The sequence below is a fragment of the Melospiza georgiana genome, chromosome 1, assembly GCF_028018845.1.
Source record: "Melospiza georgiana isolate bMelGeo1 chromosome 1, bMelGeo1.pri, whole genome shotgun sequence".
NCBI classification, from domain to species: Eukaryota; Metazoa; Chordata; class Aves; order Passeriformes; family Passerellidae; genus Melospiza; species Melospiza georgiana.
In genome coordinates this window covers 74,006,576-74,021,561 of record NC_080430.1, presented here as the reverse complement: position 1 = coordinate 74,021,561, position 14,986 = coordinate 74,006,576, and the positions used below count along the sequence as shown (strand labels likewise).

Below are 14,986 nucleotides of genomic sequence, written 5' to 3'. Positions count from 1 at the left end.
TATTGCTATTTTTTTAAACTTTGCCTACTTAATAAACCCACTCAGCCAATTTAAATCCAATTAGCAGTCTTGGAAAGTTCTTCCATGGTTTAGTTCATTTCCAAACTGTGAAACACAAAAAACATTTCTTCGATGCACATCACAGTTTCAGTCACAGTTCAAAGACGCTGCCTAACACAATCAGTCAAGACAAAACCTGAGATTCATTAGCACAAATATCTTTCCCCCGTGCCCAGTGCTGGTAAGATGTTTGTAGCATGCATGTATTGTTGTTAGAGAGATGTTTTGCTTTGGGAGAGAATGAGCACCTTCTAAAGAAATCCCCTGTATGAACCTTGAAGTATGTAGCAATGGCCATACTTACGTTTGTCAGGGGGGCATGTGCAAACATGGAGAACCCTTCAAAGATATATTCATGGTCATCATACTCAATAACAGTAGGTCTGTCTGTCTTAAAAAAGCAAACAAAACCACCGGGGAGTAAGCAAGAAGCAGTATGACTTTTGTCACAGAAAACAAAATCAAAGGTCCTAGTTTGAATTATTTATAAAGTACTTACTAAGAAATTTGTGGGAGGTGACACAGTAATTCGGTAGTGGTACAGTCTCCCAGCATTGTTGGTCATGGGACGACATGGTTTAATGGGCTTAAAGAAAGAGATAAGTAGAATTATGTGTAGAGTCAAGGCAAATTTAGATTAAAAGGAGAATAAAGCATTTCTAATAACCATGAAATATGCATTAGGAAAAATTAAATAAAAGCAGGTAGTCATAATTAAGCATTCTGGGAAGGAGGAATGTGTGGCCTTATCTCCATTTTCACATTAAGAAATATTTTTAAAGCTATTCAAAAGCAAAAAAGGGGCTTTTATTTTTTTCATTTAACTCTCCATCTCTCTTACACAGAACAGTTAGCTGTTCCAGACTGATTTCCCCTCCTATATAAATCTTTTTCAGGAAACACATTTTAAAAGTTCACAAAGAGGAGCCTGGACATCACATGAGAAGATCTCAAAGTACATCATCAAGACAGACAGGTATCAGCTCATCTGCTTGGGGGCCTGAAGAGATGGGATTAGTCTACCATCACAGAGGTGGCTCTGGTAATGCCACTCTTATCTCCCAGGTTGTAATGCTTGACATTGAGATCCAAAGGCAGCCAGACACTTGTGATTTCATGTTTCCTTCCAGCTTGTTCTGAAGCAGTCCTGTGTAAAGACCTAAACCCCTCAACCGTCAGACAAAATCACTTTTTCATATGCCCTACATACAGCTTGCAACCGGTTCAGAGGCTGCCACCAGCCTGCTTGGAATACACTGGGAAAAAGAATAAAACCACTGCAGTGAGCAGGGTACTCTTTTGAAGTGCAAGACAAAAGCTGGCCTGTGGTGATTGCAAGACAGCTACACCACTACGCTGCTCTGGCAGTAAGGAAGGTGGTTCTTCAGCCCCAAAACAAGCTTCTCACAGCTTCAACAAGGCAGCTGCAAACAAGCTAGTTCAAAAGTAGGCAGTTCCACCTACTGGACACTGTGAAAAGCAGTATATCCAAAAAGATTTTGTAAAACCTGGGATTCTCAGATGGCATTGTTCCAGGGAGCAGCTGCCTTCATGCAGCAAGTTTTATATATAGTAGTTTTCGCCTCCTAAATTTTGTTCCTTTCCTGCAAGAACCCTAGATACAACAGGTGGAGGAATAGATCCTGAACTGGAGAAATTTATAGTAAGCTTCAGATCAAAGTGAATTTTCTGAATTCAAATAATTCACAGAAACGTTCATAACTCCTTAACTGCAAACAAGTAAACAATTGTTTCAGTAAATATCAGTAAATATACGTAAGAAGGCCAACTGAAAAATAAAATTTTTCAAGAAAAACTACGAAGATAAGCAGTAAAGCCTACATGCTAAGGCAAGAATGCCTCCTGACAAGCCTCCTGCTTCTTTCAGCAGCAGAATTACTATTTACTTTTCTTTTAAAGCAATCACTTCACAAAGTGGGCCCTTCACAACACATTCATCCATTTGAAGATAGCAGATCTTTGATCACAATTCTTTTCTATTAACACAATCATGTTTCAGAAACTTAAAAAAAACCCCAAACAATCCTAAAACTAAACAAACACAGGCAAAAGTTTTCTATATTTCCAGGTGGATTTCATTACCAGTATTATATTATAAATATGAGGTTATGCAACTAAGTGATTTGAAGCTGCATAAGAGGTTTTTTTCATTCAGCCCATAAATCATGGGAAAACCCCCTCAAATCAACCCAAGCAGGAGCATACAGCTGCAAGTTTGTATTCATAATTGCAATCCTTAGAATTACTAATACCTCTTCACCAGGATAAATGCCATGTCTTATTCCTGTTCGCCGGGCTTTAGCACTGCATTTGCACAAAGGTCCATCATTCATCTGTCAAAAACAAAATAGGATTCTGGTTTTATTGAAAAGTGGTTTTGGAAAAGTATGTTGGTTTTAATGCCCTGAGCGCTGATGCTTCTAAAAGCCTGTCATGCTTAGATTAAGTGGATGTTCTTAAGCCAATAAAACCAAAAACACTGAGGTATAATACACAGCAGCATCAGAACTCCATCACTGTTTCAGAAGCACAGGATGGAAAAACATTCTCAGCAGAATTCTACCACCCTGCTATAATATACCTCTTTTCCATTGCTTATATCCACAAACAGCATGCTGACTGCCTAAAACAAAATTCAGGTCCTAAACATGCATGTGTCAATATTTACATGCTGAATTCTCCCTATTCAAACAGTTCCACTGAGTTCTCTGATGGAAAAACCAATCCTCGACTGAGCCCTCTGCCATGGAACACGGCAATCCTCTAAAATGCAGGCCATTCAAATATTTTACTTGGTGCTTTAAAGAACTGATGAGAACACTTCAAATCCATCCTGTGAATAGATCAGTAAAAAAGATAAAAGAGGAAAAAAAACCACTTGAGTATTCTGTATGGGTGCATCAAGTGCCTATACCAAAAAGGGCCAGTGCAATACATCATAAAGCTGGTGTCTTTCTTTTCACTTTTATGACAAAGATCAATGCAGACTATCAACTACTGCAACAGCCTTAAGCTTTCTGCTCTAACATTATGCTCATTGCAGAAATCCAACATAAGCCCAGAAACAAACCAGAAAAGCAAATTAAGTTCCCAACCTCAGTTTTTAATCAAAGCCTGAATCCAAGAAGTTAAACTTTGTTAAACCTTCCTTAGGATTTTTTCCTTCTGAGAAGCCGAGAGGCCTCAGAAACAAAATGTAAACAATGATTATCTGCTGCTGTGGAATGCAGCAGGTGGATCCGTGATTGGTCTCATGTGGATGATTGGAATTAATGGCCAATCACGGCAGAGCTGGCTCTCTTTCTGTCCAAGCCACAGACCTTTGTTATTCATTCCTTTCTATTCTTAGCTTAGCTAGCCTTCTGAGATGAAACCTTTTCTTCTATTCTTTTAGTATAGTTTTAATGTAATATATATAATAAAATAATAAATCAAGCCTTCTGAAATCCGGAGTCAAATTCTCGTCTCTTCCCTCATCTCAAAAACCCTGTGAACACCGTCACAAAAACTTCTTTTAGCCTTAGAGAAAAAAAAAGAACCAAACAAACAATACAAACAATAAACTTGCAATGTAATAGAAAAACCAGCAGAACTTTCCATGCTATTAAAAGTAGTCTGAAAACATAAACATCCACAGTGGGGCTAAATGGCATCATCACATGTCAGATATAACATGAAGATACCACAGGAAGGAAGAATCACAAAACCACTGTCATTGTCAGCTTTAGGCAGCTGGGATAGGGATGCAACCTTTAAGTTTGATGTTAACCTCAGTTTCTTCAGACTGGCACAATGCATATTTTCAAAGGAGTATAAGAAGCAGGAGACTTCTCTACTCCTTTGGAAACTGTCACACAATCTTAACAATGGAGTGACGTGACAAGTTGCTGTTCACACAGTTTTTCTCATACTCTGAGACCCTCAAGGAAGGAACAGGTTCAAAGAAATAGAGTCATGCTCATAGGCAGAGGCATACTTTCTCACTGGCTTGTACAGCAACACAACAGAAGAGAATTAAAAAAGCAGTTAACAGCTAATTGCTCATCAGTGCTCCAAAACTAAGCACCCACTGAGGCTATTTAAATAATCATCACGTGTTTCTGAAAATCGTCATCCTTAATTCTTAGAACTGCCCCGCACGAATACAGCCTCTGTGATTTCAAATGCACAGGCCAAAACTGAGAGAGATGTGAAGCACCTGTAAAGCCTAAGACTTGAGAAGCAATCAGATACATATCTATCTTGTCCCCAACAACACTGCTCATAGAAAAAAAAAATGCAGAGATTGCAGAGAGTCATCATGAATTGATGGTAAAATGATGTTGAGAGATCTCAAATTCACATAGGCAATGCCTTCTCTGATCAACAGAGCAACACAAACAAGCAGATCACATTTGTAAGGCAAAAGCCACTGTGTTGGCATTGAATTTAACAATTTATTTTCTGGAAACTCTCAGCACTGCTGGAGATTATCCAAGTTAACAAACAAGCTTCTCAGATTGAAGTGTTGGGAAGATCCATCCCAGAAATCTAGTTCCATGTCAGATGGGGTACCTGTACATGTCAGAGTGCATGGCAATCATTCCTGTTTTATTTATTGACAGAAAGCAGACAAATACCTATGAAAACTTCACTAAATGTTTTCAAATAAAATCTACACACAAATAGTACAGCACTGACAGGCTCACCATGATTGATTTTAGCCTTTTCAAGAAAGATCAAGAGTCAGTCTCAAGAAAGCTTTTGGTAAAGTATGTTTTTCAGCAGGAAATTCATATACCAAACATTCCTGGATCTATTCCTTCTACAGCCATTTCACTTTTTTTTCTGTTAATATTCTTCACAGAATATTACTTTGAAGTGTGCCCAAGAGCTACGTAATTTTTTCTGTTAAATATCTGAACAGTTTGCTAATTTTGTTTTCCATACAAATAAAAACAGCTAGCTATGCTCAATCATTTTTTTAACTAGAAGTATAAATATGAATCTGTAATAGAATATTCAACAGACTTTTGAATTACCACAGTGGCAATATGCATTCCAGTATCTCTTCACATTATGATTTGTTGCATGCTAAACTCATACATCCCACAAAGTGACAGAAAAATAAATTTCCTGAGGTGCCACATGAAATGAGAGAATAGATTGTAAAATACTTAAGTAAGAAAGATGAAGATAGTGGATTTGCAAACAAAAACTAGTCTTCTATGCAATGTGTACATTCAAAACAGCACTTCATGAGCTCAGCAATTACATTTAATGAGAACTACAATCTCCATGCAATTACAAAAGAACCATTAGACAAGAAATTAGAAGCATTAACTGCATATTTAAAACATTATTTATCATTATGAGCCAAGAGCTTAAAGTGAAAAATTTGTAAAGGATGTAAACACACTGCCTTTTCTCCGATGTGTACCTTTATCTCAAGGCTAAAAGGACAGCATTAGCACATTGTTAGCATTCAGCTTTTATTAATGCTGTCAGACATAATTCCAACTGAATAATCCCCAGGATTAATTAGCTGGAACCACACTGTTGAAATCAAACGTGAAGTGCTTTGAAGATGAGAGAGAAAAGGGAAAACAGGGGTAAAGAAAGCATTTTGAAATGCACTCTGCATGTTTGTCAGTCTGCAAGTCAGTCTGCACACAACAAAATTTTCAATGTATTGGGAGAATGACCTTTGGACACCCAGTACTTTTCCCTCACACCCTACCTGTCCTGGATCATTGTACCACAATTCCTCATGGAGACGATCAGGGTGTGCTTTTTTACGCTTAATTTCTGCAATGACGTCAATAACATCCGAATCTGAACTGCTGGAGCAGCTGCTGTCATCTTCGGAGTCACACTCTGACTCACTGGAGCTCTCTGATTCACACAGAAGAAAGAAAGATGGCTGAAAAACACTTCCACATGCCCTCTTCTCCATAGCAATGTATTCTCTATCATGAATTAAAGTCTGGAGTTAACATTAAAAAAAAAAAAAACAAAAAAAACAAAAAAAAACAAAAAAACAAAACAAAAAAAAACCAAAAAAAAACCAAAACAAAACAAAACAAAAAAAACAACAAAACAAACAAACAAAAAAAACCAAAAACAAACAAAAAAAAAACCCTCCACACAAAAACCTTGAACTCAATATCTCCAATCTCCTGTGGTACTGTGGAATGAATCTCCTTCTTATGGATGTAATTGTAGTCACTCATTTCCACAGATATCCTCAGATACAATTTAAATAAATGCCTTCATAGCAAAGACATTTACCAGTATGCAAGTAAAGCTTATTTTATTCTTGGAATAAAATGCAAAGTTTCTTCCATTTTTTAAGTTTTGACATAAGAGCAAATATATTACTATTCAAATACTGTGAAACTCTGGTTTCAAAGTACACATTTTTACTGAACATTAGACTCTCCTTAGTTGAAAGAAAAAGGAGAGAGAGAAAATGAGAGACCATCACTAGGAAAATGCGTCCCTTTTTTGTTTTCAAGATGTATTTTTACAGTTCATAATTTGGCATAAAATACATCCTTTGAACACGTGGTCTACATAGGCCATCGATGCCCAGATGAAACAGGTTCCTCATGAAGTGTGCATGCATATTTGTACAAATAACTTAAATTTCAAAAGTTTCTGATATACATCTGATTAATACTGATGTCCATTTTCAGGTGCAAAATATGCATGGAACCTGTGAGAGTAAAGTGGAGTTACAAAAGACTAACACAGAACTTTTCAATGTAATGTATGGAAATTATACAATCATAGTATGGTTTGGGTTGGGAGGAGCCTTAAAGACTGTTCAATTCCAATCCCTTTGCCATGGAGAGGGATACCTCCCACTAGACAAGGCTGCTCAGTGCCCCATCCAGCCTGGCTTTGAACATTGCTAGGGACAGGATACCCATAACTTCTCTGGGCAACCTGTTCCACTGCCTCACTGTCCTCATAGGAAAGAATTTGTCCCATCATCAGCCTTTCACGATCTAAAAGCCTTCTTGAAGGGCACTGCAATCCCACTGCAACACATGATTGCTGCTAACACAAGCCAGAACAGAGACAGCCTTTACTGAAGTACAAAATAAGACAAACTACTAGACACGAAATGGCTGTAGGAGAAGCTGGCATCGACACCAACTCAGCCCAGGGGAACAGCGAAGACATAGAGCCTTAGGGTTCTCCAGAAAGAGAGGAAAAAGAAAATGCAGAAGTTGCCCTTGGCGCTATCACATATTAGCCTGGAGCAGCAGGCTTTCTTCCTCAGAGATCTAAGGAATAAGGGATTTACACAGGTATGTTGAGTGTAGCAGCCATATCCTTGATTCATCCACACATAAAAAAACACCTCCTAAAAAACCCCACAGCTAACTTTGCTAGAGATTCTTGAAGGAGTTTAAATATATGCAAATTCACTCTTCAAAACAATGTGAAGAACTCCTTTACAAAAGTAAGTCCACATTTTATTTCATCTGTATTTAGTTTTTTTCTGTCCTCTTCACTGCATCTTTTTATACCATCAGCATGTAACCATGTAATTATGCCTGTATTTCAGCTTTGGAATTTTTGTTATGCAACTTTTTAATGAGTTACTAAGATGAGACCTGAGAGTTTGAAGCAGCTCACCTGGCCAACATGAAGCGATATCTAAAAAACAAACCCAACAGAGTATCTAAATTATCATGATATGCCTACAAATTTCTTGAACTAAAGCAACTAACTAAAAAACACACTATGAAACACTGAAATGCTGGAAGTATGAAAAGAACAACAATTTTCACAAAACAAACCAAGAAAAAAGGCTTTTGCTGATTTCTGAGGAGACAAATTGCTATAAAAACCTCTGCCCTGCTAATTCAACCAGTACTTCCCCAGTACTTGATGCTGCTGGATTTTCACTGTCAGAAGATCCATACAGGATCTTCACTGTATTTCACTGTCAGAAGATCCATATAGGTGGAACAAGATAATGCAGATAAAGTATGTTATGAAAAGTGATACTTCTGCAGATGTCTGACCACACTAAGCAGAGTTGCACAACAAAAATACAATACTGAAGAAAAACTCAGATTTTTGCTTTTACAGCACAGAGTCTATCACCACTATTCTCGCTCGCTCTTTAGAAATATAAAACCAGGAGCTCCTTAAAGCCTCTCATGTGCCATTCTCTGGACTATCTGATCATGCTCACGGTGTTTCATGCCATGGAAGAAACTAGCATTTGGTAGTGCTCAGTACTCCTTATTTCCCCCTAGGCTTTCTGGGTAAAGAATCTAGCCCCACTTCCATCAAAAGCTACAGTAAAACTCCCATGGACATGAAGTACAAAGGAGAGATTTAAAATTACTTACCAGCGTTATTAAATACACACAGCTGCCAAAACAGGTTAACTACAGATTAGTCAATTTCAGAGCTTTGTCATCATTTCAGCCTACCTAAATCTTCATCCAGCTTGGTTTTTGGTGGCTCCCATGGTGGCCTGGCTGCTTTGGCCTTTGCCTGTCGCTTTCCTAACTCCTCGTCAAACTTTTCATACAGATCCCGGAGCTTGCTTGTTCCTACCACAGTAGAGTCCCCCTGTAAATGAAAAAAATTAGAACAACAGAACAAAAAAAAAGACAGTATTAAAATAGCACAAGAAGTCAACATCTATCAGCATTTCAAGAAAAAAAAACTAAAAGGTGGGAAAGACAGATCTTTCAGTGAAACACGGGAATACCTAATAAAGCTTTAGCATATTATTACATTTCTTCACCAGGTGAACTAGCAGAGAAATTATTTCATTTGCTGGTATACTTCTCTTCTAGCACTTCTCCAAATTTGCAGGAATATATGGTGCTTGAGGCATTTTTGCTTACAGGTTAAACACAGTGTATAACAGGGAAAAAATAGATCTCTCCCTCCTGAAGGCAAGAAAAAAGGTATGCCTCTTCCATGTACCACTTATCTGAATGCTAACAGACAGAAGGAACTGATAAAAAACAGAGAACAGCAACAAATGAAGCCCTAACAGGACAAAAAGACTGAGATGATTGGGAAGAGAGAAGAATTAAATGACACAAAATTATGTTCCTGCTGAGGGGTTCATATTATAAAGGACTGTCTGCAGTCATTTTAGAGTTCCTGCTGACATACCACTTGATCCATAGGGTCATTGGAATAATAGCTTTCAGAATGGGTACAGCGAACCCAGACTGGCTTGAGCAATTCCTCATCTTCCTCTTCATTTTTTTCAGATGCATTCTCTTCTGATTCTTTGTCTTTGACAGCAGTGTAATTTTTCTCTTTACTGGAGCTCTGGTTCTCAGACCACCTTTCTCTGTCCTCCTCCCACCGGGTTCTCTTTCTCTCTCTGCTTGGCGACCGGCTTAGTGGGAGAAAGCAAACAAAAGCAATTCTCTCTATTATTTTAAGATGAAAAACAGCTTGCTTCAGATCAGTAAGTCATTCTGTCATATAAACTACAGCAAAATCCAGCTGCCGTTCCAGTTTTTAAAGTTTTTTACTTTTGCACCACAAAGAGTACAAGAGTAATTTGTAGTTTTGAACCACTATAGAAATGACTTAAAATTTGATGTGCTTTTTATTTTAAGTCATGTTCAATAAATAAAATAAAAAATACATGTCATTTTAAATTAAAATTCCTACTTGCATACTAGGTGAATTGCTTTTAAGTTAGGAACTCATTGGTAAAAACTAAGTCACATCAGTCATAACTGGAAGTTACAGTAAGAAGTTTCAAAGCACAGCCCCAAACTATTGGCATGACAAAAGAACTTGGGTTTTATTAAAAGGATTCTACAGAATCAACACTTTTGTTACTCTAATACACCTTAGAACAACACAAGGTGCATCACAAGAGTAATGCTTTTGAAAGAGGAGTAATGTAACTACCTACTTCTTTTTTCATCTCCCCTGCCTACAAAACCTACAATGTTACAATATTTTCAACTTTCAGAAAGGAACAGCAATATAAGAAAAGCCTCTAAAAGATAATCAAGAGTGACTCTAAATAATTTTGGTACTTTACAGACTAGAAGGCTTAAGAGAAAGTCTTTAGGACACAGCAATGAAACTCCCTGTCTCCAGAGATTAATCCTGTTTCTAACTCTACAAGGTCTTGAGATAACTGGCATGTATCAGTAGATGATTATGAATTTAAGACACTCATATTTTCTGGGTTTCATATGCATATACAAAACCTCACGTGAGTGGATGCACAGAGCCTCAAATGCTCATGAGACCATATGCAGCCTTCCTTACCTTCCTGCTCTCTTGTAATCCTTTTTGTAGGATCTGTCTGGTGATGGTGATCTTCTGCTGTCACGGTGACGATGCCTCTCCCTCTCCCGCTCCCTTGAAAAGTTCAAAAAATGAGTTAAATGAGAAATCTGGCATTTCATACATTCTACACCTGAAAGGAACACAACAGCAGCCTAAGATCATGTTATACAAAATGACATCCACATGCTGACTGCTAAAAACCCAGATGTTCTTAACACTAACCTTCAAGAAACTTGTAAAAGACAGCCAAGCGTCCATGTCCTCCACCTTTGTCACAAAGCCATCTCTCTCAATACTAGAGTTAATTCACACCATGCAGAGGTGACATCTATGAATTCCCCACAGGACTTATTACCAATTTTCCTCTTCCCCTGTTATGAATGGCAAAGCAGCTGAGGGAGCTGGGATTGTATTCCCTGGAGAAAAGGAGGCTCAGGGAAGACCTTGTTGCTCTCTACAGCTGCCTGAAAGGGGCGTGTAGCCAGGTGAGGGTCAGCCTCTTCTGCCAGGTAACACACAATGAGACAGCCTCAAGCTGCACTAGGGGAGATTTTATTTGGAGAGCAGGAAAAATCTCTTCACCCAAAGGGTTATCAAGGGAACAGCTGCCCAGGAAAGTGGTGGTATCATCATCCCTTGAAGGCATTTTAAAGAAATGTAGGTGTGGCACTTAGGGACACAATTAAGTGGAGGAGTTGGCAGCATTAGGTTACAGGTTGGACTTGATGATCTTAAAGATGTTTTCCAACCTAAATGATTCTATGAAATTACTGTATTTATTAGGCAGGAAAGATCACACAGGCAGCTTTTATACTCTGCTAACAGCTAGTAAGTCATTGTGCATCTGTTAAAACTTCTAGTCTGCTGGTACACTAAGAATTATAAACAGGTGCCTCAAGTGGCTTGGTAGGTTAACAGAATGAGTCAAAATTATTTATGAACATGTATATATGTTTGTTTCCACACTCAAATAGGAAACAATGCAAATTTACATAGCAAGAAGTTCAGATAAATCATCTATCCTTTTTCCCCAGCCCCATTTATCCTTTTTTGTTGGTGCCTTGTTCAGGCATGGATTTCCATCTTCAGAGAGAGCGTACTCTATGCCATCTGACTTGCTTTGCAGACAGATGCTGCACAAAAAAATCAACACCAAGTCTGGCAAACAGTTCTGAATCAAAATAAGTAGATACATTATCAAGTAGATCTGGAAGCTGTTGGCCTGAAGTAGCAATCCAAAAGTGTTTGAGAAAGAAGCTACTGAAAACATGTATTTTTAAAACTTAAAACTGAAGTTTGAAATTATGCAGAAAAAAGGAGAAAACTCCACAAGCATGTCATACAGAAAAGGACAGTGTCTTAATGCCAGTTGCATTCAGTTCTACAAAAATCCTTTTTCAAAAATCAAAGTAAACTTACTGAGGCTTGTGTGTTTTTTTTTTTTTTTTTGAATGCAGGTGTCTTAAGGTTCTGTAATTAAGTCTCTGCATATCTAAATCAAAGGGGCTTCATTTACTCAGGCTTTATGTGTAAATTCATGTTTTACATGTGGTATAAAAAAATTCTGAGCTTTTAAATTAAGAGCATGTGATCCAGGAATCCTGATAAATACTTTACTTTCCAGTAGCTCTTTGAATATTTTGGCAAAGCTCATTAGACACATAAAGGGCTACAAACAGAACAAATCTAAGACATGAGAAAGATTTAACTGATGATGGTTTGCTCTAAAACACACCACAGCAGATTATATCAGGTCAGCCCATAATTTCCAAGCTATTTGTGTCCATGAAGAAGAGGGACAGACATTTCACGATAAATCCCAAAATAAGTAGTGCACACTCTGAATGACATCAGTGAAGTCTACAACTCACCCATACTAATTTTCACCTCAGTCCTCTTGAGATCATGGGTTGGCTTGCTGAGGTCTTTACTCTGAACACAGCATGCTCTTCATTAAAACACCTTACTGCAAGTATTAGCTATGGGCCCCTATCAGACTATAAACCTCACCAAGTCAGTATTCTCTGCAAATAGAAGGCTTACTGAAAGAAAGTAACACCTGGCACCCTAACTCTGGTTTCTAAATCTTGAAATCTGAAGTGCTGGGGGTTAATTGTTTGGAAGACTCAGCCTTCCATTGTTTTAGAGTGCCAACTCTATTTTCCTGCTACGTGCGCACAAATTTCTAAGGTAAATATGTTGAGCACTACTCAACAATCCACTCAGTGGGACGCAAAGAAGCTCTTGTTTGAAAACTATCTCTGTGGACAAAAGCAACAGGTCTGCCAGCTCACAACCATGAGGCAAAGCAGTGTACCTGGAAGGTGTCTAAATGTCGGTTTCTCGGCTGTTTAGGTGGCCTGGAAAGGCCCAGGGTGGCCTTGGACAGTCCGGCGCTTCAAAGGACGAGGAGAGACTTCTGATCTTTTCTCGGTCTCGGTGTTTATTAATTGTTTATCTAAAAGATTTTCTTTCAGCCCAACAGAGGTCTGCACAGCAAGCCAGCCATAAGCACACTGCGAGCCCCTGGGGCGGTCACTTATCTTTATACCGGAAGTTACGTATACAATATTTATCATTTTTCCCCAATACCTTCTACCCTTATTAACCGGTGCACTTCTAGTAATAACCAATCCCAAAGTGCCAACATCACCACAGAAGATGGAGGCCAAGAAGAAGAAGAAGAAGGACAGGACACGCCCCAATTCCTCCATCTTACTTCTCTAGACCCCCCTGTACAGAAATCCTAAACCCTGTGTCTTACACTCTAATTAACTTATCCCTCCACCATTCACCCAGTGAAATCCTCCCAGTCCTCACACAGGTGTCGTCTCCTGTGTAGGATCAAAGTCCTGCCACCAGACACTTCTGGCAACATTCCAGGACTCCCGAGCTCCCCAAGGGTGTTCTCGGCCACTCTGCACCTCCGTCCTGAGGTGCTGAGATCCCACATCTAAACAGTAATTTTCCCATGAGACCCAACTACTGGCAACTTCCCGAGCTAGAGGGACAAACAAGGGTAAGGCAAGAACATTGATGCAAACACATACCGATGACGACATCTCCCCCCTGCAGGCAGATAAGAGTTACCTGTTTCGCTCATAACTTCTGTGATGAGGCGATATCCTCCCTCTGTCATAATCCGTGCGGTGCCGACTGCTCTCCTGCCTCCTCCTGTCCGGGCTGCGGCCGCGATCCCGACGATCGCCGTGGCTGGCGGAGCGGTGCCTGTCGCCGTGCATGTGCCCGTGCTCGCGGTGCCGGTGCTCATCGTAGTGCTTGCTCCTGTCCGGGGAGCGCCGCTCGCTCTGGGCCTTCTCTCCCTGGTACTGCCCCGCGTGCCGGAAGTGGCTGCTGCCGGCGCCGCTGCTGGCGGCGCTGCTCGGGAAGGAGCCGGAGCTGTGCTGGTAGCTGCTGAAGCTGGGCGGCGGGAAGGACTGCTGCGAGTACCCTGCCGAGTACACGGGCTGGTAGCTGACCTGCTGCGGCATGACCGGTGGCGGGGGAGGGTGCGGTACTGTGGGGGGAGGCATCATGTAAGGAAAGGTGCTTTGTCCAGCAGGTGTTCCCGGCACGGGAGTGTTGCTAGGGTTTGGCACTGGCGGAGGAGTGGGAGGGAAACATGGAGGCACTGGGAAGCTCTGCCGCATCTGGTGGTTTGGAAACGGTGGCCTCATGGGACACTGGCTGATGGGATTTTGCGTGGAAGGGGGCACTGGAGGAGGATAGGGCACAAAGTCTGGCCTGGGAGGCATGTACCCGGTGGCAGGAGGGTTGGAGTAGGTTGTCGGAGGGGCGGTTTGCTGCTCATACTGGTACTGCACGGAGGGCTGCTGTGGGTGAAGCTGCCGCAGGTTCTGAGGGCGGTAGGTCTGTGTTGAAGTTCTTGCTCCTGGTCCCCCCTGGCCACGGGGACATCCTCGCCCAGAATGGAAAGACATGGCTCACCTTTATTGAGGAGAATAAAAATCCAGAGTCACACAATTTTTGTAAGATGTCCTCAATGCATCCGCAGGAGCTACTCCTGAAGTGCTGAAACTGCAGTTTCCTTTAACAGAAGCAGTAGATGATATCCACTTTCACTGGGAGCTTTGTGCTCCTCAGACCTTTAGTGCAGGCCATTTATGGCCCTTTTGATTCCTTCAAGCCTCTAATCCATGGAAGCACTTACTGTCTTTAATCCAGAACCCAAGCTGGATCATGCTTTACGAGTAAGGGCAATGTAATTTCAACAAATTATTGTTATGATGACAGGTCAAGGATACAAGCACCTCCACCAGTACTTCAACACTTTGATATAAAACCTTTGGATACCCCCCCACCAAAGAAATCGCTCATTACTAATAACTGCAGTGGTCATCCAAAGTTGCATAACAAAGAGTTCTCTCTAGAACACAATTCTAAGCTTTGGGCAGAATGACTTGACTAATGCCTCACTGCATGCCACCTGGCCCAACAAATCATGTAAATTTTTAAATTAAATACTAGCAATTTACACTCACTATTGAGTCCCCAATGTACTAAAGGGCTGAATTCAACAGACTCTTCAAAGTGTTTTAAGTGAACTAGTTATATTTTTGTGGAAAAACAGGTTCCACATCTTATAGGTTATGAAAAA

The 14,986-nt window shown here is 40.1% G+C and overlaps 1 protein-coding gene across 3 annotated transcripts in view; it reads right to left on the bottom strand.

Annotated features, from left to right (window-relative positions):
• DROSHA (drosha ribonuclease III) overlaps positions 1-14,986 on the bottom strand; it is a 71,283-nt gene that overhangs the window by 54,069 nt on the left and 2,228 nt on the right. For all 3 annotated transcript variants that reach the window (XM_058027776.1, XM_058027784.1, XM_058027795.1), the window contains exons 2-9: positions 13,459-14,316; positions 10,348-10,440; positions 9,220-9,451; positions 8,520-8,661; positions 5,801-5,955; positions 2,334-2,414; positions 560-646; positions 365-451 (exon numbers count right to left, since the gene is read on the bottom strand). In XM_058027776.1, the coding sequence (XP_057883759.1) occupies positions 365-451; positions 560-646; positions 2,334-2,414; positions 5,801-5,955; positions 8,520-8,661; positions 9,220-9,451; positions 10,348-10,440; positions 13,459-14,309 (1,728 nt within the window). In that variant the 5' untranslated portion in view covers positions 14,310-14,316. The remainder of the gene's footprint in view (positions 1-364; positions 452-559; positions 647-2,333; positions 2,415-5,800; positions 5,956-8,519; positions 8,662-9,219; positions 9,452-10,347; positions 10,441-13,458; positions 14,317-14,986) is intronic.